The 26,535-nt window shown below is 39.6% G+C and overlaps 1 protein-coding gene across 2 annotated transcripts; it reads left to right on the top strand.

Moving 5' to 3' along the window:
* The first annotated feature begins 97 nt into the window (after window positions 1-97).
* Window positions 98-25,983, top strand: PANK3 (pantothenate kinase 3). 2 transcript variants are annotated; one of them, XM_069869314.1, is made up of 8 exons: window positions 98-210; window positions 10,109-10,461; window positions 12,327-12,580; window positions 13,198-13,374; window positions 14,867-14,990; window positions 18,093-18,218; window positions 19,551-20,404; window positions 20,493-25,983. In XM_069869314.1, the coding sequence occupies exons 1-7, from the start codon at window positions 183-185 to the stop codon at window positions 19,599-19,601; spliced, it is 1,113 nt and encodes a 370-aa protein (XP_069725415.1). In that variant the 5' UTR covers window positions 98-182; the 3' UTR covers window positions 19,602-20,404; window positions 20,493-25,983. The 2 variants fall into 2 exon arrangements, with proteins under 2 accessions (XP_069725415.1, XP_069725416.1); XM_069869315.1 differs by lacking the exon at window positions 98-210 and having other exon boundaries at window positions 10,342-10,465.
* Window positions 25,984-26,535: the final 552 nt, after the last annotated feature.

Below are 26,535 nucleotides of genomic sequence, written 5' to 3'. Positions count from 1 at the left end.
CGCGCGGCGGCCGCGCCCCAGCGGGGCCCCCGCGCCCCCGGGGGCCGCACCCCCCGCCGCCGCCCGGCCCCCCGCCCCCCATCGGCACAGCCAGGCCCGGCCCCGGGGCGCCGCCGCCGCCGCTTCCCGCCCCGTCAGGCGACGGACAGGGACCCGCCCCGAGCCAAACGCGCCGCCGCGCCATGAAGATCAAGGACGCCAAGAAGCCGTGTAAGGGCGGCGGGGGGGGCCGGGACCCCCGCGCCCGGGGAAGGGTCGGTGTGCGCAGGGCCCGGGGGGATCGGCTGCGGGGCACGGAGAGGATATGCGCGGGTACTCGTGTCTGTGGACGCGTCTTTCGTTAAAGAACGCTGGTAATGGCTTTGAATTGGAAGGGAGAAGGCTTAGATTAGACATTGGGAAGAAATAACTGGCGGGGAGGGTGGCTGCCCCGTCCCTGGTGGTGTTTGAGGCCGGGTTGGATGAGGCTTGGGGCAGCCTGCGAGGTGCGGAAGCGGTCTGGGAGGCTGGAGATTAGCACCGGGCCATCGCAAAGAGAGGGGATGCAAGGCTGGAAATACGGCTGGGAGAGGGAGGGGAAGGGATTTTGCTGGGACTTTGAGTACCTTGATCCAGTAGGAGGTGTCCCTGCCCGTGGGGGCGAGGATGGAATTGTATGGGCTTTGAGGTCCCTTCCAGCCCAAACCATTCTATGATTCATTTTATGGCTGCTCCCCTTTAATAAATGCAGCCCTAGTAGTCTTACTTTATAGTCTTACTGTTTATTTTGGCTTATAACGTTTGTTTTGGAGGCCACAAACGTGGCTCAGACCCAGGTGGATGCAAACAAAATGTCTAAGACTGCCAGTAGTTTTGATGGGAAGAGAAAAATGGGTTGGGTGAAGTTGCCTTGCGTGCCGGTGGTGTTTTTGCAGTGTCGCAGACAGACAGGCTGCTGTCAGATTTAGAGGTGCACCGTAGCCAGAGGGGGTGCAGGTACTGCTCCACTGAGGTAGGTGAGTTTTCCTTTGTCATCATTAAAGACATTCATTTTCAGGATGAGTTACTTGATGGAAAAGATGGCTAGTCCTAAAAAACTAGGCCTACAGTTATTCTCGGTCATATGACAAGCCTGTCATGATGATGAGCATGTGACTTGGAGCATGTTGAAAGTGTGTATTTTAAATACATCATTTAAGCAGCTCAGCAAGAAGAAAATCTCCAAACTTGTATTTAACAAGGGAAGTATTAGTAGTGACTGTAAACATGGAATTAAGTTTGGCTGTGAAAATACTTTGTTTCTTGTGATGTGCAAGGGAAACCCTAAATAAGCATCTCGAGGCTTAAAGGAAAGCTGGGGAGGGACTTTTTATCAGGCAGTGAAGTGATAGGGCAAGGCTTAACAGTTTTAAGCTGTAAGGGGGAAGATTTAGATTATATCTTGGGAAGAAATTTGTTACTGTGAGGGTGATGAGGCACTGGCACAGGTTGAGCAGAGAAGTTGCAGCTGCCCCATTCCTAGAGGTGTTCAGGACTAGATAAGATGAGGCTGAGCAACCTGATCTAGTGGGAGGTGTCCCTGCCTATGGCAGGGGTGTTGGAAATGGGTGGTCTTTAAGGTCCCTTCCAACCCAAACCATTCTGTGATCTTGTAGCACGCAGTTAGCCATCACCTCTTATTGGTGCCACTTTGTGGAAATTGCTGAATTGACTGTAATCATGTTTATGAAGAGTGCATTTCAGAAAGCATATTTTTCCCCCTGCTATTTGAGGAATGATATCCGGACTCTGAAACAGTAGTTGCCTGTGAGAGATTCTAGTGGTTTGATAATTTTAAATGGTGAGAGTATGGCTGCTTCTCCTGCAGAAACCCACTAATTTCAGAAATATATCTGCTGGGCCTTCCAGATTTGCTTTCTGTAGTGATGACTTTAAACCTCATATTTAAATAACAATGCCAAATATTGTCAAAAAGTTTTAAGTGCTTGAATGTGCTAAATTTGTAGTTGCAGTCTCCCAGTTCTTAAACATGAACTTCGGTTTATGATGGGAAGCAGAAATAATTAGAGCTGTGTAAGCAGCGCAGGGACAGAATATAATGTCAAACTAGGTTGTTTATTTTATCTTGACTCTCTACCATATTTTGAAGCTGGTGGCTTTTTAGAAGGTAATAGCACTTAGTGTCATAGGCAGTGAACTTTAAACTCATTCTGCAGTTCTCTGCTCCTGGTTAGTCACACTGACTGAGGTGAGGAGAGCAGCTGAGTGTTTAAGAGAAACAGATCAACAAAAGCACTGAAGACTAACAAGTCAGTGGTGTTCAGGGCTTTGGTGCCCAAATACTGCACTTGATTTGTTTTGCGTGCTCCCATTGACCTGAAAGCTGAATGGAGCTCCAAAACCACTTTGGACTGTCTAGTAACAAAATATTCAAGTAAGACTTTTCAACACAATTGTGGAGTAGTTTTATTGTTCTTAGGCGAAGTAGGTATTTAATTGTCTGTGCCAGAGCCAAATTTGATGCGGGGGAAATAGTTAATTGTTATTTAACAAGAGGTTATTAGTCTGTTGTAAGAGCCTGCAAAGTGGAGTGGAGGGTTGCTTTAGCCTACCTGTACTTTTATCTGTGTTATCTAGCATATGTGAAAGAAAGCACGTCTGCCCTATGAGAGGTGAGAGTAAAACGGAGACACTTAAAAAGTGCAGATTTTCTGATGCGGATGCACTGCTTAGCTGTGCTTGTGTTGTCTTTCAGGTCTTCACCTGAAAGGTACTTCACAGCATTGTTGCTGCTTTGTTGGTGTAAAAACTGAGAAACACAGCTGAATTTATGGAACATGGCCTTTGAGATTGGCTGTCTTGAAAGATGCTAGTGAAGGGCCATTTAAATTTCTTCTACAGGTGATGGGCAGTGATAGGCATTTTAAAGGAGAGTAACAAATTCAAATTAGGAAAACCTGGTACTAGGTTGTTGATGTAGCATTTGAAGCTGGTGAGGTTTTGGAGTCTCCATCCTTGGAGTATTCTTGAAAAACTAAAGAGGGCTTCATGTCTTGGCTGGACAAAGCCATAGTTGACCTCATCCTGTATTGGCAGTTTTCCTGCTAGTGTGAGGGAGAGGTTGGACTAGATGACCTCCAGAAGACCCTTCCAGCCAGCAGCTGCATGATAGCTCTTCTGAGGAAAAGCCGATGGGGAAGAAAGGCTGGCAATCGTAAGAGATTGTTTGGGGGTGGAGAAGATAAATGTGAGAGCAGAGAGTCTTGCAGAAGCACTGGTGCGTGTGAGCTGTCTGAAGGGAAGAGAGGAGGCATGCATTCTGAGACAGCTTTTCACGTTGGCAGGGGAAGGTGGGGTGCTCAAGAGGAGGGGATTGCCAGCATGCAGTGCTCTTCAGGGAAGGTGGGGTCCTTCATCTCGGCTCCTGAGTGGCATGGAATGCTGAAGGAAAGGCAGAGGCTCCTGATATTTAGGATGCAGTGTATGTCACTTCTTAAGAGTTTGTGTCTTTTAATTTTTTTATTAAAAATAGTTTGAGAACAAATGCCTGCATTTCCCTTGAGGTGAACTGAGGCATGTTAGTCTGTGGAAATACATAGTAAAGTTTTGCAAAACGCTATATCAATATAAAGAAAAGATGAAAATCTTAAGTTTATGTTCTTTAATGTGGTTGTACGAATAGTCATTGTGGACACGGTGATCTCATGCAGGATTTGTGTTGAAAAATTGATGAAAAAAATCCATTTTGGTTATTGGAGAATCTCTTCTAAATTGATTTTTCTGCTCAAAGAACTTGCTGCTTAGTCTTGTGTTATCCTAACATTTTCTTATTTGTCCTTAAAAATTGATATTAGCCCATAGCAGGTGTCACAGGCTCTAATTTCACTGCGGCTGAGAAATGTATTTCTAATAATGGGTTAATACTGCCAGGCACAGCTTATACTGTGTTTGCATCTGTAAGTATTAGATTATGCCTCTACGTGCTGTATCTTGCTGTAATAAAAACACCTATCCCTAAAGCGATGGCTGCTGCAATGCCAACAAAATTTAAAAGAATGAGCAAGCAGGAAGGGGATGAGAGGAGGGATACTTAATGTCTGGCTTTACATGGTATCCACTTGTAGATGTGATAAAAGTAATGAAGAATAGTTACAGTCCTCCCACTGGTAAATATGGGCTTTCTGTTTTGTGGTTAGAGGTGGCTGAGTGAGAAAGTGTGGTGAGTTTATGGGATTTGGTGGAGAAGTTTTCCTGTGAGGAAAATTGGAGAATGTGACAGTGCATGTCAGATACTTTTAATCTGGAAGTTAATTCTGTTCAGCTCAAATCTATTTTGAGCTGGACTTGGGATGTTTAAACCAAAAACCCATTACAAAACTAGTTAAGCAGAGAAACTCTGGTGTCTCAAGGGTTAAGGAGCACTCTGTTTTGAGAGGCTCATAGACACATGGGTACAGCAAAGGCACTTCACTGCCTAGCTGTCCTGGTTTAACCTGAGCTGCAACTGAGCCCCACACAGCTTCTCACTTGCTCCCTGCCCATGGGATGGGGGAGAACCAGAAGGGTAAAAGGGAGAGAACTTGTGGGTAGAGATAAAGGCAGTTCAGTAAGCAAAGCAAAAGCCGCATATGTGAGCAAAGCAAGTTAAGGAATTCCTTCACTGCTTCCCATCAGCAGGCAGGTGTTCAGCCATCTCCAGGAACATAGGGCTCCATCATGTGCAGTGGTTACTTGAGAAAGACAAAACACTATCACTCTGAATGTGTCCCCTTCCTCTTTCTTCCCCCAGCTTTATATGCTGAGCATGACATTGTATGGTGTAGGATATCCATTTGGTCAGCTATAAATGCTAACTGTGTAATACTTCAGTATAACTTTTTATAGTTAACTTGTTTGTCTTCTCACTAATCAGATAAGAATGGGATCAAGGTTAGCTTTGTTATCAAAGGCTATATACTGAGCTGAATTGGTAGGTAAGTTTTGTGCATCAGAACTGATATTACTGCATACTTCCATAAAGAGCTGCTGCTGCAGTTCTGGCAGAATAAACTTAAGTTTCCGTGAGATTTCATGATCGTTTTCCCTTCTTGTATTTTGTGTAAGCCAGTATAGAATCACAAGCTGTAGCACACATTGGCAGTTGTTCCCCAAGCCACGTTTGTGTAGTCTTACATCTTAATAATGGGTAAGGTTTCTTACAAAGATGACACAAAATCTGTAGTCTGTTCTCTACTGTCACTGACAGCTGTGAATTAATTTTTTTATGGTGCAAAGCTCCCTGCTCGAGTTAGGATGGAATTATTCTTTGAAGATTTGTTCTTGTTCATTACATGTAGGGTTGACCCAGGCTGTTATTTTGTCTTAGTTAGAAGGAAATTTTGAAGATGTTTATAATAGCTTCATAGTAAAGAGTTTACCAGTAATCTGTTTCTCAGTCTTTAAAAGATAGATACAAATGGAGTGTTAAACTGGTGAACCTTATGCTTGACTGAATAAGGGGGAGGTAGTTAAGACTTTGAGTGTGTACTTCCTGCAGCTTTGGATCCAGAACAGGTGTACAGAACAGCAGTGTGTGGTCTGGGTGGAGAACTTTGAAGGTCCTCTGTTCTGCAGAGGCAGAACCCATAGAAAAGGAAAACACTCCAACCTTTGTGCTTGTATTGGCATGAGAAAGGCTTTTTACTGTAATTATTTCCTTTTGGCATATAAAGACCTTATATAAGATAAAAGTAACCTTAAGATTGCTGCCAGAACCTATGTACGCCAAGAACTGGACAAGTGCAAACACAAGAGAATGAGGCCTGCCTGCGTAGCTCTAAAGAAAGATTTAAGAAGCAATCAACAGCTACCAGCCTTTCCTTACTAGGCAGAACTACTACATCGTTACTTGACCACAGCACCTTGCAACAGCCCTCTTTGTGCAGAAATGCTTTGTTACACTGCCGGAAGCAGTTCTGGCAATCCTCTTAAACATCTTTTGGGTTTTTTTTTTTTGTTTGGTTTGGGTTTTTATTTTAACCACAAACAGTTGCCTCTCAAAGCTATCTTCATGGCATTCATGGAACAATCTCTTGCTTTATTGCAAAGGTTTCTGGCCGCTGTGTCTGCGTAAGGACCACAGTGGCTCCTGGCAGAGCTGGGGAGGGAAGGAAAATCTAGATTTGTAACTAAGGAAGCTGGATATTATGATACTCATCTTGCTGCCATATTGGAGACAACTCAGTTTGCTGTCAAGTGTCCTGTTAAACTGTATGGGTTTTGGCCTCGTGGTTTGTGTTCTACTTTGAATATTTGTCTCTTCTCACACAGTAAGAATATTTATTTTATATATGTTTAAAATAGAGCCTGGCTTGACTTCTAAAAGCAGAATGCCCAAGTTTTAAGTAGTTTGATTTAGTCTATCCAAGGTTGTTGGGCTTGTTGAGTAAAAGGCTTGATTCCTACTTTTCTTTTTTTCAAGTTGCAGCTGACCTCTGCAGGGAGGAGCTGAACTTTGAAACTGCATTTCTTGGAGTAGTAGTTAAATTCTCAACAAGGAATACTTCTGAGCTGTGCATAGCTTTTCGTAGTCTTCCTAGGAATAAGAACAGTTCTAAAGAAGAAGAGCTGAGAAAAAAATCTTGTAATGACCAAATCCCTCTAGGACTGCAGAAAAAAGCCCTCTTCTAGTTCAGGTGCATTTGACTCTCCTTTTGAATTGGAGCTGCAGAATGGTAGAGTTGTGCAAGTCCGCAAAACTGGTATCTGCAGAGCTATAAGCGTGGAACGAAGGTTGTGTGATTGGTGTTGATCTCATGCAGGCACTTATCTTTAAGCAAGCTGGTGTCTGCGGATTTTTTTCAAAAGATTGTGCTGCCGTCATTCTGCTCCTAAATCTCTCACTCAAAAGAAGCATGACCCGCAGATATGAGTATAAAAAAACTTCTTATGGAATAATTGGTACATTCTCAGCCCAAGATACACACTGTGCTATTTTTATAGTTTTCCAAGACAGCTTTCAAATACAAGACAGCCTCAGAATTACTTTTTTCATGGATTCGAGAGAAGTACCAGCTATAGATGCTGGTATATGTGTGGCAGATACCATATATAACAGTGAAAACTCCTGTGCTTTGAACAGAGTAGCAACATCATTTAGAACGAAGTGCCCATATACATTTGCTGTACAGTAATGCACATGTTCCTCGTATGTGTGGCATGACTTAAAGTAGATCTGTCATCTTCACCCGTTGCCACAATTAGCGTGGCTGCCCTGTGGTGGGGTGAATTCTGTGGGAAACTCAAGCATCCTCTTTATAATATATTTTCGGAGTAGTCCTCCATGCTGCATCTCTTTGTGGCCTTATTTTAACACTGTAAATGAAATAGTTTTCCAGTAATTAGAAGAGGAACTGGGTTCCTGTCATACAGGTTCCCATTTTCTCTGTTCCCTGTGCATCCAGTTAGAGTGGATCCTGAGCAGAGATTCAGCACAAGCAAACTGATTTGAAGGCCCAAGGGTAGGAGAGTTCACAAGGTTTCCATGTTGTGTCCATGTAGAGCTACATTCTAGCTCTGGTGAATCAGTGTGTTTCTGATATTTGAAGGTAGCACAAGCACGGACAGATCTTCTATCCTTGCTGTCCCAAAACTGCGGCTACAGTTCAACTAAATGTATGGTTCCCGTGTATATGTATGTGTATTGCCTTCTGTGTTTGGAAAACAAAATGGCTTTAATTTTCCTGGCTAGACCTGTATGTGAATCAGTCAAGAGTGGCTTACATACACAAGGATCCTTGTGTAATATCTTCTTCTGAGTTGCTGGTTTAAGGAGAAAGTTGACAGTCTGTGGGCCCGTTTGCTTGTCAGAACTCCTCCACTTTGCAAATGAAACTTGAGCAATATGCTTTCCAGCCAAATCTTGACAAATTTTCAATACAAAAATGTGAAACTTCTTGGAGTTTGTCACAGAGGTGAAAACTGACCTGTTTCTTCAGTGTCAAAAGCCATAAATTGCTGTTAAGGTCACTCGGTTAACCCAGAGAAGTGATCCTGTACAGCATGATCCCTTTTTTTCCAGTATAAAATATGTTCTCATTTGAATTATGGAAGAAACTTCCTTACAGTTCAGCTGTTCTTGGTCTTGACTTGGTATACAAGACTCATAAACGTTAAGATTTTGAGAGATGTGGCTAATGCTGTATTTGCAAAGCCATTCTGGATCATTTAATATGGGATGCAGTGGATCTTCTGACAAATAGGTGTGGCTTGCACCAAATCTTCCTTAAGCTCATCATTTTGACTTTCAGAAATTTCTTCCTCTTCTTATTGTGGAAGACTAGATCCCAGTTGTTCAGCAGGCCCACTGAGCAGGAAGAATCTGGAGTAGTTTAGGTACTACTTGTCTTGCTGTGTCCTAGTTTAAGTCTGAATGGGTTGGATTGACTCTGGTCTGCTGGGTGAATGAGTTTCCCTTCTTCAGTTTTGGTCTTCTGACCTTGTTTATGACAAGGGGCTGAAACTTGCTGAGATAGTTTAATAAATCATCTGTTAATTGTAGTCAAACAGGAAGATGACGAATCTTTGTGTGTCCAGAGTCACAGTGCAAAGTGGTTGGGTATGCAGTTGTAAAGTCCATTCATATATGATTCTATACTTGGCCTAATGCTTAGATCCCAGCTTTATAGAACACATATCAGGTTTATAGAACTTGTTTATTCCCAGTTAGAGCTAGATTTTACTCACAGAATTTATCCTTATGTTTACATTTTGTTTTTTAAGATGAGTGAGGTTACTGACTCAATCTTTTTTGTTAATATCTGACAATATTCTCCAGGCATCTGTTCCTGAAAGTTGAGGCAACTTTTATGTTTCTTTTAACTTTTGCACTTGGATTACAAATGAACTGGCACACGGCCAGCCTTGACTAAATACATGATAATACTTTGGTAGGCTGTTCTTCTCAGGGCTAGATCCCCACTAGTAATGTAGATCCAACGTAATCACATCTTACACGTGATGAATGTGTCTTCAGTCTTCTCAGTTTTGCTCCTTAGTTTCATGCTTCTCTGATACATTAATTGTGTCTGAAGAAATAAATGGGAACTCTACAGAATATTTAAAAACAAATCAAACAAAAAAAACCCAAACCAACAACACAGCAAGTGAAAGTGTCATTTAGGAAATAAAAATACGAGGTTCCCAGCTGGATTTTCAAGATCTTTCTTAAAATTAAAAATAAAGTTTTAAACACTGTTTCTGCAAGGTGACAGAGGGGAAGCCCTCAGATGAAGATGTTGTCTTTGCTGTAGTGTTGCTGAGTACCTGTTTCACCACACGTGGTTAGGAAGATTTATTGATAGACGTGTATTGAAATTGTGGTCCTAGATGACATGAACCATAGAATCTGTTAGGAACTGGAGTCATCCCACAAAAGTGACAAAGTCAAAATACTTGTGATTTAGTGTTGTTTTGTCATGTAGAAATACCCCCTTCCTGTCCGAGATGCAGAAAAAGAAAAATGGAACCTAGATTCAATAATACTAGTTTTCTAGCTTGCATGTACTTCTTAGTAGTACTTTTGGTAGCCCTTTGTATCTCCAAGGGATATCTGAACAGCTCTCTTCAGCTCTGTAGAGGGGACATCTTAACTTTATCAATTTGTAACGTACGTGCAGGTAAATTAATGCTTCCCTTTCAATCAAAACATGTTATGCAAGCAAAAGATAACCATTAGAGGAGGAATACCTGTCATGCTGCTGTTGTTAGCTATGATGTGGGACCTGCTGTCTTATGAGTGCTCATTGCAGTCTTTTTGCTGAACTCTGTCAAAACTTATTATTGTAATACTTTGTTCTAAAAAAAAAAAAAAGGGAGGGGAGTGGTGCGTGTATTTTGTTGGAGTTTTATGAGAGGTGATCTGATTTGGGGAGTTTTTCTGAGCACTTGTGGTAGCATTTAAATATGTAAATATTTGCCGTGTCTTGAAGATTATGTAAGATCATGGAACAGAAATGAGTACTAATTCTTTGTTCCTGGGAGGATTTTTGTTAACATCTATCTTGTTGAAAAGTGTAGTGTTGCGGTAGTCTTAAGTGTATTGCTTTTGCTCTTTAACAAAGCTAATTGGCCAATTCTTGTATCTTCACAGCTTTTCCATGGTTTGGCATGGACATTGGGGGAACTTTGGTGAAACTTGCATATTTTGAACCTATTGATATTACTGCGGAGGAGGAGCAGGAGGAAGTTGAAAGCTTGAAGAGCATCCGCAAATATCTGACTTCCAATGTAGCGTATGGATCCACTGGCATTCGAGATGTCCACCTTGAGCTGAAAGACTTAACCATTTTTGCTCGAAGAGGCAACTTGCACTTTATTCGATTCCCAACTCATGATTTGCCTACTTTTATCCAAATGGGAAGAAATAAAAACTTTTCAACACTACATACGGTGCTCTGTGCCACTGGTGGTGGCGCTTACAAGTTTGAAGAAGACTTTCGCACAGTAGGTAGCCTATCTTTCCTCATACAGAAGCTGATAGTAAAAGCTTTGCTGATGATGGGTTAAAAGAAGCAGTGTTTTGAAAAAATGTGGAATGTTCAACGGTTATTAATTATTCATTTGTTTTTCAGTCTTAAGTATGATAATCTAGAAATATTTTCCAACATCATTGCAGTAAATTTGAAGATCTAATGCTAGCAGCTAGTTAGACATTTCCATTAATGTACTGAAATGCTGGGCACAGGTGTGGAAAGTAACTGGTTTTTACCAGTCAACACTTTATAACAGTTTCTAATCTGAAGTTTCTCTGATGGGAAATGTGCTTGAACTGCTGAGGTGCTCAAGTGTCTTCGGATTTTCTTTCATAAGCAGTCTTTGATAGGTTTTCAGTGTTTGTGGGTGAGATTATCTTCATTAATTTAGTCCAGTGCATTGTTTAGAGATCTGTGCAAACCACACATCTCAAAGGCGGTCTTTCAACTGCACAGCAGTTTTGGATTCTCCTGAGACATTTTGACTCTTACCTTGACAATCAAAACGTGTCACGTATTCAGATGCGGTTTCTATCTGTAGACAGTTGTAACAAACAGAATTTTATCACAGTGTCCATTGTGCATATATCCTGGTTTTAAAGTGCCTGCAGGCCTCTTGTGCTTCTTGAGACAAGAAGACTTTCAGTAGTCCAAAATGTTTGGCTTGTTAAATCTGTTTGTATTTCCATTCCTGTGCCGGTCTTGCGTTGAGCTGGTACAACTGTGGGGTAGGGTCACAATTTGCACAGCAGAAATAAATCATTATCTAAAACTCCATGGAAATATTTTATGTTGGAACAGTTCCCTGATCTGCTCAACAGTGGAGCTTCACAGCTGTGCCATGGCAAGAAAAGCTGAAGGGACCTGAGGGAAGAGGAGGGGGCTGGCATTGCTGTGATCTGGTTACTCGTGTCAGTCAGCAGCAGGCAGTCCGCTCTGATTCTGCAACTTCATAATCTTAACTGTAGGCTGCTTTCTGAACATGAGCTCACCTGATTTATGGATAGACTTTGTGGGCGTTTTTCCTTGGATTTTCTTAATTGGAGTCTCTAACTATTGCAACTCCCTGTGGTAAGGGAGAGAGTGTGATCACTCTCTTGGTGAAAGCCTAGAGTTAAACTGGATTAAGTATGATGTGAAATTACAGCCTTCCTAAAATCCACAGCACCTGTTGAATTGTCTTTCTGCTTTAGGACAGAATGGCAGCTTACATGTCATGTGCAAAACTGAGGACAAACTGTAAGGAGCCTGAACTCCTATAGAATTTCTGACCTGTGGTTTTCTTATGATGCTTGGAGTGTTAATAACGTTGCAAGCATAGTTGGTATGATGCTGTTGAGGTTTTTATCTGCTGACATCTTAGAAGTTACTTTGACTCCTTAGATGTGAGAGGAAACCCACAAACCTTGACAAGATGGGCAGATGTGCGAGTTTCACCATGGTGGTTCTCTGGGGTCTCTAGGATATTTGGTGATTTTCTTTTTTCATTTTTTTTTAATTTCACTTGATGAAAAGTATTGCTAAATTTTCAATGGATTTATGTTTGAGTACCTCAAAAGTTGTCTCTGGGTTTACCAATGCAGATATTTGTACTGTCTGTCTGTTGTTGATTCAAGTCTGAGATCTAAATTTATACTCAGAGTAATTTGCTAATTGATGTATTTGGGATTTATTCCTGAATTCTTTGTTGATTTTATAGTGGGATTGAAGTTCATGAATTTGTTGCCTAAGATAGCTTCTTCCAGTTAGGCAGTACAAATATACTCACAAATTTGTGGCATGTTTAAGCAGTATTAGAACATGTTGACACTGTCTTTTTTTCTTTTTTTAACACAGATTGGAAACCTCCAGCTGCACAAACTGGATGAGCTTGACTGCCTTGTCAAAGGCTTACTGTACATAGACTCAGTTAGCTTCAATGGCCAGGCAGAGTGCTATTATTTTGAAAATGCCTCAGATCCTGAGAGATGCCAAAAGATGCCTTTTAACCTGGATGATCCGTACCCATTGCTGGTTGTTAACATTGGTTCAGGAGTCAGTATTTTATCAGTCCATTCCAAAGACGACTATAAAAGAGTAACTGGAACAAGGTAACTTAAAAACCTAAGTTGCGATTGTTCTCAGTGGAACAGTGAGCCTTCTGTTTTCGAAGTGGTTCCTCTCCCTGACTTCCCTACCTCCCCCTTCCCTCACTCTATAGTATGAAAGAGTATTTTATCTGTAATTTACAGCTGCATTCATTGAAGCCGATCCCTGTAGTTCTATTATTGAGGATGTTGAGCCAGTATCATCTTCATCAGTCAATGAATGCTAGAAGTGCTCTGTAACAAGAATTTTATAGGTTTTGCTGTGATTTTTTGATGGTCTGCAGTGAACCTGTTAGCCTTGCTCTGTAAGAGTAAAGATGACTACATGTTTTATAGAAAATTATCAAGGATCAGTGGCATGATATGGATATTTAGGGACTTCTAGTCTAATTAAACCTTTCAGCTTACATTTTTAGAGTTTATAACTGTTAACATTTTACGGTCAGCAGCTTGCAAGTGCTAATATAAATGTTCACCAGATTGACAGCTGTTTGTAGTGAGCCTTAAGCAAGGAAGCAGACAACTTGGTATCCAAGTTAGTAGGCTTTCTTTTTTTTCATCAGATAGTGGTGTTTTGATGTGAGGAAAAACTGTTTAAAAGCAACTGTTTTCTTCCTTAGTCTAGGTGGAGGGACCTTTCTTGGATTATGCAGTTTGTTGACAGGCTGTGAAAGTTTTGAAGAAGCTCTGGAAATGGCATCCAAAGGAGATAGCACACATGCTGACAAGCTGGTTCGAGATATCTATGGAGGAGACTATGAAAGATTTGGGTTGCCAGGATGGGCTGTAGCATCCAGGTAAGCAAGAAATCTTTTTGTTGGTTCTTTTGCTGGTTTCAAAAACAACACTTCAGCTGTTAATTCAGAGAAAACTTCTTTGGCAACTTGTATTGTAGTCAAGTTACCTTTTCATCCTAAAGGTGTGTATACTCAATCTTCTTCAAGATTTGAAGCCACAGGCAACTGCAGGTGCCTGCTAGCCTGGTATTTAGGAGACTTCATGTCCTAGTCAGAGAGAATGTAAGGTGATTGTGGGAGCGGCAAGAACAAAGTGCAGAGCAAAACCAAAGCAGATTACTTTTTGACTTCCTGTAATCTTTTAGAAGGGCCATTGTCCAGATGGAAGGTGAGTGAAGGCATCTCTTCCATTTTTTTTTTTTCCCAGAAGCACACTGCTTTTTGTGATACATGGTCATTAGTACAAACACCTGGCATAATGTCTTAACTAGTTTTCTCACAAAAACTGATTAACATAAACAGTTTGCACCATTAGAATGAATGCATTTTACTGCTAATTGCAGAGGGGTTTTCATAGCTACGCAGTTTATTTCCGTTTGCGAAGGTTATTGGTGATGTTACAGCTCCTGTATCCTTAGGAAATGTAAGAAGAATAAACTTTAGGAGTGAAAGTAATAGGTACATGAGAGTTCATTAAACCTTTGCCTTTATTCAGTAGCAAGAGGTCTTAATTCATGGTAATTTCATTCTTCTCCCTCTCAAGGCAGCTGAGTCCAAGCTTCTTCAGAGAGCATATGCTTTTCACTATTAGTCACCCTGCTTGCTCTGTATATTGGTACTTTTTGTTTTCATTTACTTTTCAAGACCTTTAGGATCTTAAATGGCTCTGAGATTGAGAATAATCAGTATTCTGGCTCTCCAAGCTGACTTAGATGTGACACAGAGTCCTTAATGATAAAACATCGTGCATAGCTATGGATTCTGGTCTAGGTTTTTCTTTCCTTGGAACCTGTAAGAAATTGTCTACTGCCTATAGTAATAGAACTCTTAGTTTATACAACCTGAATAGCAGTCTGTCAGCATTCAGCTTTCTGTTTGAGGATTGGGTCCTGTCGTAAAACTATTCCACTCATCTCTGTTTTGTTTTTGCTTTGAGAACAGAGGACTGGATATTGTGAGTGAGGAAGCAAGGATGAGGAGCTGGAGGGTTCACCAATCAGACTTAGGCATTGACATAATTTACAGTGACTGGGTTTGCAGAACGGTCTTGCCAAATAATAAGACTGCTTCTTGCTTTAGATGCTGCTTAATGAAACTCAACAGTCTAAAAAAAAGCATTTTGTTGGCAGTCATTTTTGTAGCAATATTGACTTTACTGTGAAGGAATACATACGCACATTGTAGTGTCAGTTGTCAAGTTGCTGCATTTAATACAGACTTTAAAAGGGAGCTCCTTAAGAACAAATACAAGACTTAATTTCTGTTATAAAAATGACATTCTGAGATCACTTCAAATGCACTTTGTCCTTAATGGAAATTTTTCCTGTTACAGTTTTGGGAATATGATCTACAAAGATAAGCGAGAGTCTGTTAGTAAGGAAGATCTTGCAAGAGCTATATTGGTCACCATCACTAACAACATTGGGTCGATTGCCCGGATGTGTGCAGTAAATGAGGTAAAAACTTCAAGGAGATGATCTCTGTAGGTTTGTTACTTGATTTCAGATTAAATGACTTATAAAATGATGTGTCATTCTAGTTTGTTCTAGTTTGTCTTTTAGTTTGTTCTCAAATGAAACATAGATATTAGTTTTGTATTAAAAGAACTAGGAATTGGTTCAGAATATTTTTTCCTGGTTTTGGAGAAGCGGGACAAGGATGTCTGTGCCAAGTGGGATGGGTAACCTGATGATGAGACTTCAAACTAGCTTTGTTAGTGAATTGAGCCCCAAGCCTGCATATGTGTGAAGGAGCAGGGGAGCGCAAGATGTTGTGATGAAAGGACTTCAAGTCCCCTTGTGAAAACAGAATGATTGTGGGCCCATCTTAAGCACGTGGGGGATACAAGAGGCCCTGTAAGTCCTGTTTCTCTTGAGGGGACTATCCCAGCCTTGGTTGGAAGGGTAACATGGCAGTTCACAAGCAATCCAAGCTTGTCAGTGTGCTGGGGACAATTTTCTGATGCTAGTGCTAGGCGAGCTGACTAGGCAAGCCTGGTACTGGACACGCTATTCATGAGTGAATAACTGGTCAGGGATTTCAGTGACAGCACTGAAACACTATCTTTTAAGGTACAGAGGAAAGTGAAAAAGGCAAGTAGCAGAATTGAGGCTCTAGATGGAGTTCAGTAGAAGAGGATTCTGGTTTTGAGGGGATTTAGAAAGCAAGGTCTTATGGGAGGTTGTTCTAATGGCATAAAGGACCCCAAATAGCCCATTGATCTTCCAGGATAGCATTCTTGTGGCAAAAGCAAAAGGGATGCATGCTGTTTAGGGAGAAGCATTGCAGAAGAGACGAGGGTGCTGGCACACAAGTTGAAGTGAACATCAGTCAGCTGCTTATACGTGCAGTGGTGAAGGCTGAACTTGTACCGAGATGCATCAGGAAGAACATGGCCAGCAAGTCAGAGGAGGTGATACTTGGGACATTGCCTCTTTTCCCCCTCCTTCCTGACCACCACCATTGTCAAAAGAGAAGCACTGAGAAACTAGAACAACTCTTAAGAGGTTACTAAGACAGTACCCTGCCCTGAAGCACCTGACATGTGAGCAGACTCTGAGGAATCTGAAGCCTGAAATGGTTGCCTCTGTCTGGAGAGGGTTACAGGGAAGGCACTGCCAAGTGCAGCCATGCACAGCAGAAGGGTGGGAAGCAGTGGGTGCAGCTTGCAGCAAAGGGAGTTCTGATTGGTATGAAGGAAGAAAGATGTTCACAATGAGAGTGGTTAAGCCTTGAAACGTGGTCTGAGAGAGACACCATAGACTGTGTCTCCCTGGAGAGTTTCGCAATGTGATTTTAGCAACTCAAATGCTGAAGTTGCTGAAAGACCTGCTTTGAGTAGTGCATAGAAGAACCGGACAGCCTCCAGCAGTTTCTTCAAGCGGAAATTGTTCTCTGATTAAAGCTTCTAGAAAGCCTTGCTTCTAGCTAAGCATTGTTTTTAATTTTACCAACTATTGATATTTCAAATTGTTTTGACACCCGTGTTCTTACTGGTTGATACAGAGATGGTTTCCTGCCATCTTCTGTTTCTCGAAGCTCTGCTGAACAGAACCAGTATACATTCAGTTTCAGTATGATGAGCACAGACAGTCGAGGACCTATGGAAGAATGCTGAATAGAAGTTACGTGTGACTTGATCACTGGAGACTCATTAATTATCAACAGACTTCGGATAAAGTGAGGTTTAGTAATAGCTTTCTTTGAGGAGACTAAGGGTAAATGTATTTAGAGTTCTCCTTTAAAATCCGTGGAGGTGATAATGTCAGGAACATCAACAATGCCATTAGCGGCAGTAACCTTCCTTTTGCTTAGAAAACAGGCTAATATATTTTTCCAGTTTTAATATTGCAAGTTCTCCTTCACTTTCCTTCTCTCTTTCTCTTACGTCTGTCCTGGCGAAGAAAGTTAATTTTATGAGTACTGAGTTAATTTTGCCCTTCTTGCTTCATGGCAAAGCTTGATAACGAAAGAATTAAAATGATAGTGAAATTGAATGTACACACTAATAGTATGAGTGTGAGGCAAATGTGTGCAGTTTTAATTTAAGGGTGGGGGTAAATGAGTACAAACAAGAACTCATAAACAGCACAAATTAAGATTTATTCCAAAATTTTTTTCAGTCTAATTCCAGCTATGTCACAGAACTACAAATCCTAACAAATGGTTAAGTGATCCACAAACTAGTATCTTGAAATGAGATGTAAGGATAAAATTGATTTAATGATTTCAGCTCCCTGCTTCAGAGCAGAGTTGTGTTTGATTGGGTTCCTTAAGTATGTGTTTGTTTTGTCTTCACTGTGAACTAATCAACATGGTGAAAAGCAGTTGCATGTTAGTCATGCGAATACAGGTTGAACGGTCATAACAGTTGTTAGCAACTTGGATATGATTATTCGTCTAACATAATTAAGCACATATTTAAGCACTAACATGATTCCATTCTCTTTGGTTCATGCTCTCTAATCATTAAACTGGTGTTCAATGTTGCTTCTAATTAATGTTGGATTTATTTCAGTGAATGGGGAAAATTTGAATTATTTTCGCTCTACGTTTGAATTGATTAAAATTCACAGCTCATGTCTAGCATCTAGGTTTTAGTCTAATCTTATACCGAGCTATGCTGAGGTCTGAAGATGAAAGGACCATCTGTTACATCTTACTGTCTTCGGCTTCTTTACAGTGCTGCCTTGTTGCATATGGATCAAGCAGCATTGTACAGGGCTATGAAGGCATTGAGTCTTCTCTACCAAATATTACTTTTTTCTTTTAATTTCACTTTTAGCTGGGATTTTTATTTGGCTTAGTTACTGAGAACGTTCACTTAATTTGAAAGACAAATGCTACTTGTCTGTAAATGAAGTCCTTTAATTCCTGAGGGTTGCGTGGATTTTCCATTTCCCCAAGTATGCTGTGTTTTAAATTTTGGAACCATGTTTTAATTGTGGTTGGGGATTTTTTCTTGCTCAGATAGTCTCTTCTGTAATAGCTTACTTTTTCAAAGCTGTGTTAAAACAGTGAAAAGACTTAACCCTTTGCTGGTTTTCTCTTCTTTTTAGAAAATAAACAGAGTTGTGTTCGTTGGCAATTTTTTACGTGTAAATACTTTGTCAATGAAGCTTCTTGCATATGCACTGGATTACTGGTCAAAAGGCCAGCTGAAGGCCTTGTTCCTAGAACATGAGGTATGCTCTGGTTCATTTATCTCTATGTACTACTTCACCGTTAATCAGAAACACAGCATTGAATCATTGTCATGTATGATAACCTGCTGAGACACCAAGTGCTCAGTAAACATTGAAAAGAAGAGGAGGTTTCACATACTGTATTGATTCTCTGGGGACAGTGTGCTCCACTAGGGAAGTGCTTCTGTTGTTTCAGGATATCTCAGTTCACGCTATAGATCTTTTGAGAGGGACAAGAAAATGCTATGTTCTGCACTAAGATTCAGCAATCTTTCCTTGGTTCTGGGCAAAAACATGAGTAAATACTGTATTTCAAAAGATTGGACTTACACTGTTCTCAGCTGAGCTCATGCAACATCCTGAAAGTAAAGACTGCTTTTGACAGGGACTGGTTTCCTACCTCCACACATACACCTTAAAGTTGTTGTAGTGATTTCATACTCTGAAACTAACCTACTTTTGGGCGGCTTCTACAGTGCAGATCAGAAACAGTAAACCTGTTTTTTGTAAACTATAGACAACCATTATTAAATAGAGACATAACACTTGGGAGACCTTGTAGGTTATTGTCAGTGGGCTGGTAATTTTTGTCCTCAATTTGTTAGTCTGCAAATATTGCAGCGTTGCATCTGTTTTTCTTCAGCTGATTCTCACAACTTTTTTCATGCTTATCCTGAGACTGACAGTAGTCTGTCTCGGTACTAGCATCTGCAGTAATATCAGAACGGTTCCTTGTTGATTCTACCCCCTTCAGATTTTTCTTGTGTAACACTTTAAATTCTCACATTTGATCAGATGCAGATTCCAAACACTTTTGTATTTCATAAGTATAGGGAGGGGGAAATAATCCAACAGGAGAATGTGGGGTTTTGTCTGTGGGTAAGTCTGCAGTCCAAAAACTGACCTTGAAGTTTGGATGTAACTCCTGAAATAATGTGAGGTGCAGTTAGTTTAAGAATTTTTTTATTTGTGCCTTAGTAATAGGTTTGCTATGGATATTGAAGATCCTTCGGCAACCAAAACATGCAGCATCTATAGGAAAATCAAACCAAATCTGATTTCCATGCATTAGGAGTCACCTATACATGTCTTACTCTCTGTGGTGTATGGGAAGCCTTTAGGGTGAAATCTGTTCAAGTTAGGTGATATAACTATAAAAACATTAGTTTCACAAAGCTTTAACAATTATGACAAAAAGGGTTCATATAAAAAGTGTTTGGTGTTCTTTCTGTAGCGTTGGGCAGACAGATGGTTTGTTTTCATTGAAATGCGGTCAGTGCAGAATGTCATAGCCTACTTGAACCTGAAATACTTTTTATTTGTTCCTAACAGGGATACTTCGGAGCTGTCGGTGCTCTTCTTGGGCTGCCAAATTTCAGTTGAGATACCAGATGTCACTACTCGGAGCTGTTTTCCACCTGAATGACACTTGCTTATGGCGATGGGAACTAAATATGGGAAGGGGAGAAGAAAATAGCAGGTTTTTTGTAACTGATTTTAAGAAGTGATGAGCTACTGAATTATAAAGAAGGGGGTTTCACTCAGTTGGGCGTTGAAAAGTAAAATGTTTGGGAATATCGTTTATGCTCTTTGGTACACGTAGCCAGTATTGAACTTGTAATATGCAATGCATCCTCTGAAAACAACCTTCCAGAAGAAGGAATGTCAAACTTTTAAGTGCTCAGTGTGAAAGTACTGCAAGTTTACTCCTGAGGCTTTAAGCTTATCAGTTCTGTGTATAATTGAAGAATTAAAAATTATTTTCTTTACTTGTGCTTTATTATGAGCATAATATCCCATATGTACGTACAGAAAACAATTTCAAAAATGGTAAGGTGTTAACTGCATGTGGAGGAAACAGGAGGCAACTGCTTCCCACAGTAAGACTAGTCATTATTTCATTTTTACGTGTAGTGGAAATAATAATCTTTGGGTTTCAGTGGGATGAGTAGAAACACAAAAAAATAAGCCAAAGCAGCAGATGAGGCAGTTGATGTTTTGAATGTTTTGTGAAGCTGTCTGCTTGTTCTCTTCGTTTATTTGAAGATGCAGCTAGTGTTTTCAGAATATCCCCTCTATTTTTGGTTGGATTTCAAAAAGGATTTAATGATAAATGAAGGCAGGCTTTTGGAGTTGGGATAGCTTTTTTGAGGACATGACTTCCAAAATGCCTTCTGTACTTTTTGGTCTCTTGTACAAATTCTGACATCATGCGTCATTATTTATAAAGGTACTGTGAAGACTGAGAGAATGGGAGAAATAATAATAAAATAGACTAAATGTGGGACTTCATAATACTGGTGCTTTGGCTCATTTCTGTGGAGGTTTGGAAAATTTCTGCGTCATCCTACTGATTTGGAATCATGATTTCTTCTTAATTTTATAACAAGTTGATGGAATCTAATTAGAGGTTGAAAATGAAAGTTCATTAGCTTGCTTTTGGATTTGGAAGTTTGTTTTTGGAGGTTGAGGACAGCATCAGAGTTTGTATTGCAGCACCAAATGGACCAATATTTAGCGCACTTGCAATATGGAACTGTTTATCAAATTGTGGCCTTGGGATAAAATCCATACTCTGGAACTGATCTTTGGTGTTTTCTGTATACTTTTAAATTTTACAGTCGTGATTATTGTAATAAGTTTAGTCCTGAAGCCAGGGCATGAAATCATAAACTTGTGAGAGTATTATACCGTCATTAGCTATATGACTCTGTGGACTAAAGAGCTACCCAATTTTATGATACCGTTTTAATGTTAAATATTTCCTATATGTGCATGAAGAACAACCAGACTAGAACACATTTCTTGGGTTTAAGGTGGTTTTAAAGCTGATTGCTTGAGTATTCCACGACATGGCCATAGTGTATTCAGATGCATCCACCTAGTGTGTTGGAAACCTCTGTGTTATTTTCAGTCTTCTCTTTCTGTTCTTGAAACTCAAAGCCCCATACTAACATAGGTTGATTCTGAGGTCCTTTGAGCACATTAAGCTGGAGTCAATTCATTGAGCCCGATGGCAGTCACAAATGCAGTTCCATTTATAGTTACTTTTCCTGGTGCTCATACTGCATTTCCACTGTAGTTGCTTTGATGTTTAATTTTAGACATAAAAATACCAAACAAAAATTACACTCACTGTTCAACTGATCTAATGTTAAGTCGGAGCACTTCAGAAAATAAGCGAATTTTTTTAATAGAATGTCTTTATAAATGCTGTTCCTTCTAAGTTACAATGGACTATAGAAAATAACCTTTATTTGGTTTTAGAACTTTGTAAAAACTTAATTTTCTGAATGCTTTGACAACCTCCTGAAAATTTTGCAAACAAACTGCGTATTTTTTCTGGCAGAGTGAAGTACTTTGAGAGGCACATGACAACTTGATTAGGAACAGTTTCTTTAGTCCATATTTACTGCTACTTCACTTCTCATTTTGTGAATGCTGAGAGAGCACTGATCTTGAAGCAGTAGTTAGATGTTACTTGTATGTTTAACGAGGAATACGTGTAGAAGATTACCTAATGACCATGGTTAATTTAAACCATTTGAAGTCAATGTGACCCAAGATACGTTTCTAAAGAAAATTGTACAGGTACAGAATAAATGAGTGAAGTAATTCTTGAATAGCTGTACTGTATAGAAACTGCTGTGAGAATCGGGAAGTGTGCCCTACCTCTGCTTTACTTCCCTTGAGCTTCTACAAAAATTTACTTCCTTCTGCCAGTTTTATCAGCACAATTGTTTCTTCATTACAAGAGCAGCCAGAGAAGTTTCCAAGGCCTACTGTAAACCCCCAGGGGACTGAATTTTAAACAACATCTTTGAGTTTCATCTAATTTTTTCTCAACTGAGAACTTGTTACTAATCTCCAAAGATGGACCACACCACCAGTAGCAACACTAGGAGTCACAAATGGTTGAAAGATAAGCCTTAAAGTATTTTCATCTAAATTATCTTCTAAATACATCGAAAAATCTTGTTTGTTTTATACAGATCACTGCAGTAACTTGTTTTTCCTTTTATTTTACTTTCAGCCTTGCCATTTCTTTTCCTCAAAGCTAACTGATTGAAGTGGCTTTAGAGTGAATTGAGTCAATGTGATGTGCTACAGTAGAGAAAATTCAAAGTTTTCTCAGGGCTGCTGTTGTCTTCTCATGAGCCACTCATCTAGAGGAAAGTTGTGTGCTGTTCTTCTAAAATAAAATATAAAGCTTATTTTGAATGTGTAATCATTTTCAGATTGATCAGCCATGTGAGTGCCTTTTAATTTTTTTCATATAATGCCAATTTTGCTGGTACTGAGACACTATCCAGGTTTCCTAACCAGTATTGCTACCACTGAAATGGCAGATAATTTTATTGCCCATGGAGATGATCCCTTCAATCAGGGGTATAGCTAGAGATGCCAGGAAAACAGCATCGTGTTTCTGGCTTCCTATTTGCGTACGCCTTATCTTGGAGTAATGCTTTTGCATTTCTTGTTCTCATTCCTTCAGCTTGGTCTTTTTAAGTATTACGCACAATTCTATGGTATCAGTATCTTCCCAAAAGTCATGCGAGTTTTTAGTCAGATATGTACAGATTTATTTCTGGCCAAAGAAGTTAATTTTTGGATTAAGCTATTCCAAGTTGGTATGGCTATTAAACTTAACCACTTTGACCTTTCTAGTTCTACTAGAGTAACTGCAATTGGAATAAGAAGGCAACTTCTACAAGATATTTTGAATTTTTTATTAAGCTAGAATGAACACGTCCTCAACATTCTTTACTGAATCTAGAGATTTAAGTGTAAACACTTTTTCATTCTTTTAGTAAAGCCTCAGTGAATTTACCAATTTGGAGAGAAGCAACACCGATACACTTGCTTTGTCTCATAATTTAGTCCAGAATTTCAAAGGGTTTTCAGATGCCCAACCTACCTTATAAAGATCTTTTCCTCCCTCTGTAGTGTTCTGCAAGCAAGTACCTGTGTGGTTCTGTCAACACCTCCATTCATAATTTGAGAGTTACAGTGTGGAAGGAATATGAGACCATGCTGTCACACTTAATCTCAGCCTGTGTATAAAGAAAAAAAAGCTGTATTGTGGCTTTTCATATAATATTAAATATTCCTTCAGTAGTACTGTGAGATTCCTACTTGCATTTGAGTTGTTGGTAGTATACATGCAAGGGGATTATCTTGCCTTTAAGGGTTGTAATAGTAATTCTTTATCTCTATCCAGTATAGGTCTTCAGGAAATGCCTACTTCCAGATAAGCTGCAGTAACTCAATGTTTCAGAATAACGGTGGGATTTTAACATTTGGGACTAACTAAAGCGTCTTTCAGATAGAGTAAATCTGTGCTTCTTAAAGGCTAGATGGTGTCTTGTGCGTTCAGTCATTAACTTATGTTAATGATCAAATTTGCATTCAACCTATTTTTAAATATCGCTGTCTTTTCGCATTCTGCATACTAGATGGATGTGATCCTGAGGAAGCAATTCAGTTAGGAACAGAGATGAAGGTCAGTGCGGTTCTGTTGAGCTAGTGATGTCTTATCCCAAGTCCATTTCCACACTTAAGAAATCAGTGTTTTCCTAGTGACAGGGCATTCTGCATAATTTTTTATTTTTTTTTTTATTAAGTAGACTTAAAAAACATGTAATATGTAATATGTAATGGAGCTTTGCTTAGGTTAAAAAGTGAACAGAAGTCTGTGGGTCAGATTAGAAGCATTTGATAAAGACCTGTAGGTCACGGTGCAGAGCTAGGAACACACTTGGCACATACAGTTACTGTTTTGGTTGTGTTAATTTTTCTATTTCCCATTAACAAACAGTGAGAGGGGGCAGACTTAATAATCATTGTGGATAGAATGGGTGAATTAATTCCTCAGACATGACCATGGAAGATACTTAGTCACAGTATAAAGGGAAAATTCCCTGCTTACGTTCTTTAATACTGATATTCCAAAGTACATCACCAGTATTCTGTCGTCTGTGATAAAATGATTAAATCTTCATGTTTAAAAAGTGTGCAAAGAAGCCAGTTTTATTAGTTTTGTTTACTTCACATATATAAAGCATGTTAAGTATTCTTAAAAACATACTTTCTGAAAGCCTCTCAAAAGATGATGTAATATATTTGTAGTTGTTATTCTAACGGAATAAATTTGAGTGGTCTGTGTTTGCATAACTGAGTGACAAATCCTGCTCACTTCAGTTACTTGAGTAGATGGTTCTCTTAAGTGGGGACTGTTTTAAACTGACGAGCAAGATTTGGCCTCAAGGTCTTCTGCTTGGGGAGCACGGTAATGCTACTTTGCATATTCCTGCTGGTGCTAAATAATTTGTTAAAAAACAAAGATTCTAAATAGAAATTGTAAAAAAAATACGGCCTGGTCCTTTTGACAGATTTAAAGTTCATCGTTTGTAGGGGGTTTTTTGGGCCTTATTTCAGGATTCCTGTCTGGGTTTCTTTAGAGTGTGTGGACTGTGTGTGTTGATGTGCAAGTCATTGGGAGGTTTGGCATCCTCTGCTGCCTTCTGTAAGGCCCATAACATTCCTGTTGTGAAGTACGATGGAGATGACCTTTCACTGCTGGATTTCAGTGTTACCCTTCATCTCCTTTTGTCATTGTAGCTGTTCGAACAAGTAGTACTGACTAGAAACGCCACTGGCATTTGTTCTCTGCTAAAATTTCAAGAAAATCAGCAGTTACTGTAAGCATTTCAGGAAGTTGTTTAAAATGCAGAAATACCCATTTAACATCTTTCTAAAAGCTAGATGTGTTAGTCTTGCCTATAAAATAAACTGGAAGACAGTGTATCAGTTACTAATCTTTGCTGTAAATTGCTAATACTTCACAGTTCTTCTACCATCAATGGACATTGTAAATACAAGGCTTGGAAAGAGGAGGTGTATTAGTTTCAGATTGTGCATTACAGAAGAATTTAATTATATGACTAGTGAATTGGTATCTTGAGACATTAAATTATGACACCTAGAACATGAAAGTTTGTGTATCGATGTTATAGAGAGAATGTAGAGGGCTTTTGATAATCTGCACTTTTTTTACATTTCTGAGTTTCGGCATTTTAACGAATGAGTATTTAATTTTCCATTTCTGTCTTATCATCTGCAAGCCTTCTAATCACCAATTGCTGTCTTCAAATATTTTGATTTAGTCAGTGAGCAAAGCAGACAGGCGAATTCATAAATTCATAATTTCATAAACAGTTGTGGGATGGAAGCTCTCTGAAGAGCCATTTGCTTAAGTTGCCTTATTCTATTACATTGCACTCATGTTATGTCTCCTCTTTCTTGTTTACTGTTCAGACACTGAAGATGTGATGTAAAAATACGTGCTACAAATTTTTATTCTTAAAAGTACTGATTAATACCTTTGCGTCTCCTGTTAATACAGGTCTTGTAAATGATCCCTTTATGCCATCTGTAATGCAGCTCTTGTAAATTGTTTAAATTATTTTTCTTTTTATAGATTCTCATTATTGAGTGTACAGGTTCAATCCCTTTAATATATCACTGAGTAATTTGATTGGGGCCCCAATATGGCCAATGCTACAATTCATCCCATCAAAACTGTAAATAATTCTTAACTGCTTGTTTGCATGAAGTTTGGGTTTCATTTACTTTGTCATAACCCAGCTCCTCTGTGATGGGCCTACTTTTTACAGCTTATTTTCCTGATTTTATTACCATTTGTTCTGTATGAATGTTGAAACAGTACTTTGTCTTTTCCTAATAAATAATTTGAGATTGTTCATTGTTTGCCTGCATTTGTGGGTTTAGGGAGGGATTCCTGGGTGTGGATTTTTCCTTTAGTACTATAAATTGCTGTGATACTTGATTCTGGGTGTTATGTAACATTTTATGCTAAGGAACGCAGCTGGTGTGGTTTTCATGCTCTCTTCTTTAATAAAAGCCTGTACTTCACAGTTCTTACAGTCAGATCCTGGTTTTAGAAACATGTGATATCCTTAAGAACTTTAGTTCTGTGCTCTTGAAGTAGAAACCATGCCAGGAGGCTACCATAAGCCTTTGCCTCCCCAGCTAGCTTGAGAGCACAGAGGCAAGTCAGTGATGTTTTCCTGTATAAGCTGTCTATAAACTGCACTTAGTTCTCTGGAATTGTTCTTTGCTTAGGTTTTGGAAAAGCCAAATTCCACTGTACTAGAGTTGTTCTGACTGGATGCCTAAATGGCAAGAAGTCAGGAAGAAACACAGCAGCGTGCTGGCAGTGCACCTTGTGGCAGGCTTGCTGTGTCAGAGACCAGTCTGAAGTGTCCACTGTACAAAAAAATTAGCCATCAAAACT

The sequence above is a fragment of the Phaenicophaeus curvirostris genome, chromosome 15 (assembly GCF_032191515.1).
Source record: "Phaenicophaeus curvirostris isolate KB17595 chromosome 15, BPBGC_Pcur_1.0, whole genome shotgun sequence".
NCBI classification, from domain to species: domain Eukaryota; kingdom Metazoa; phylum Chordata; class Aves; order Cuculiformes; family Cuculidae; genus Phaenicophaeus; species Phaenicophaeus curvirostris.
Note: the sequence above shows the minus strand (reverse complement) of the source record. Positions and strands in the feature narration are given on the sequence as shown.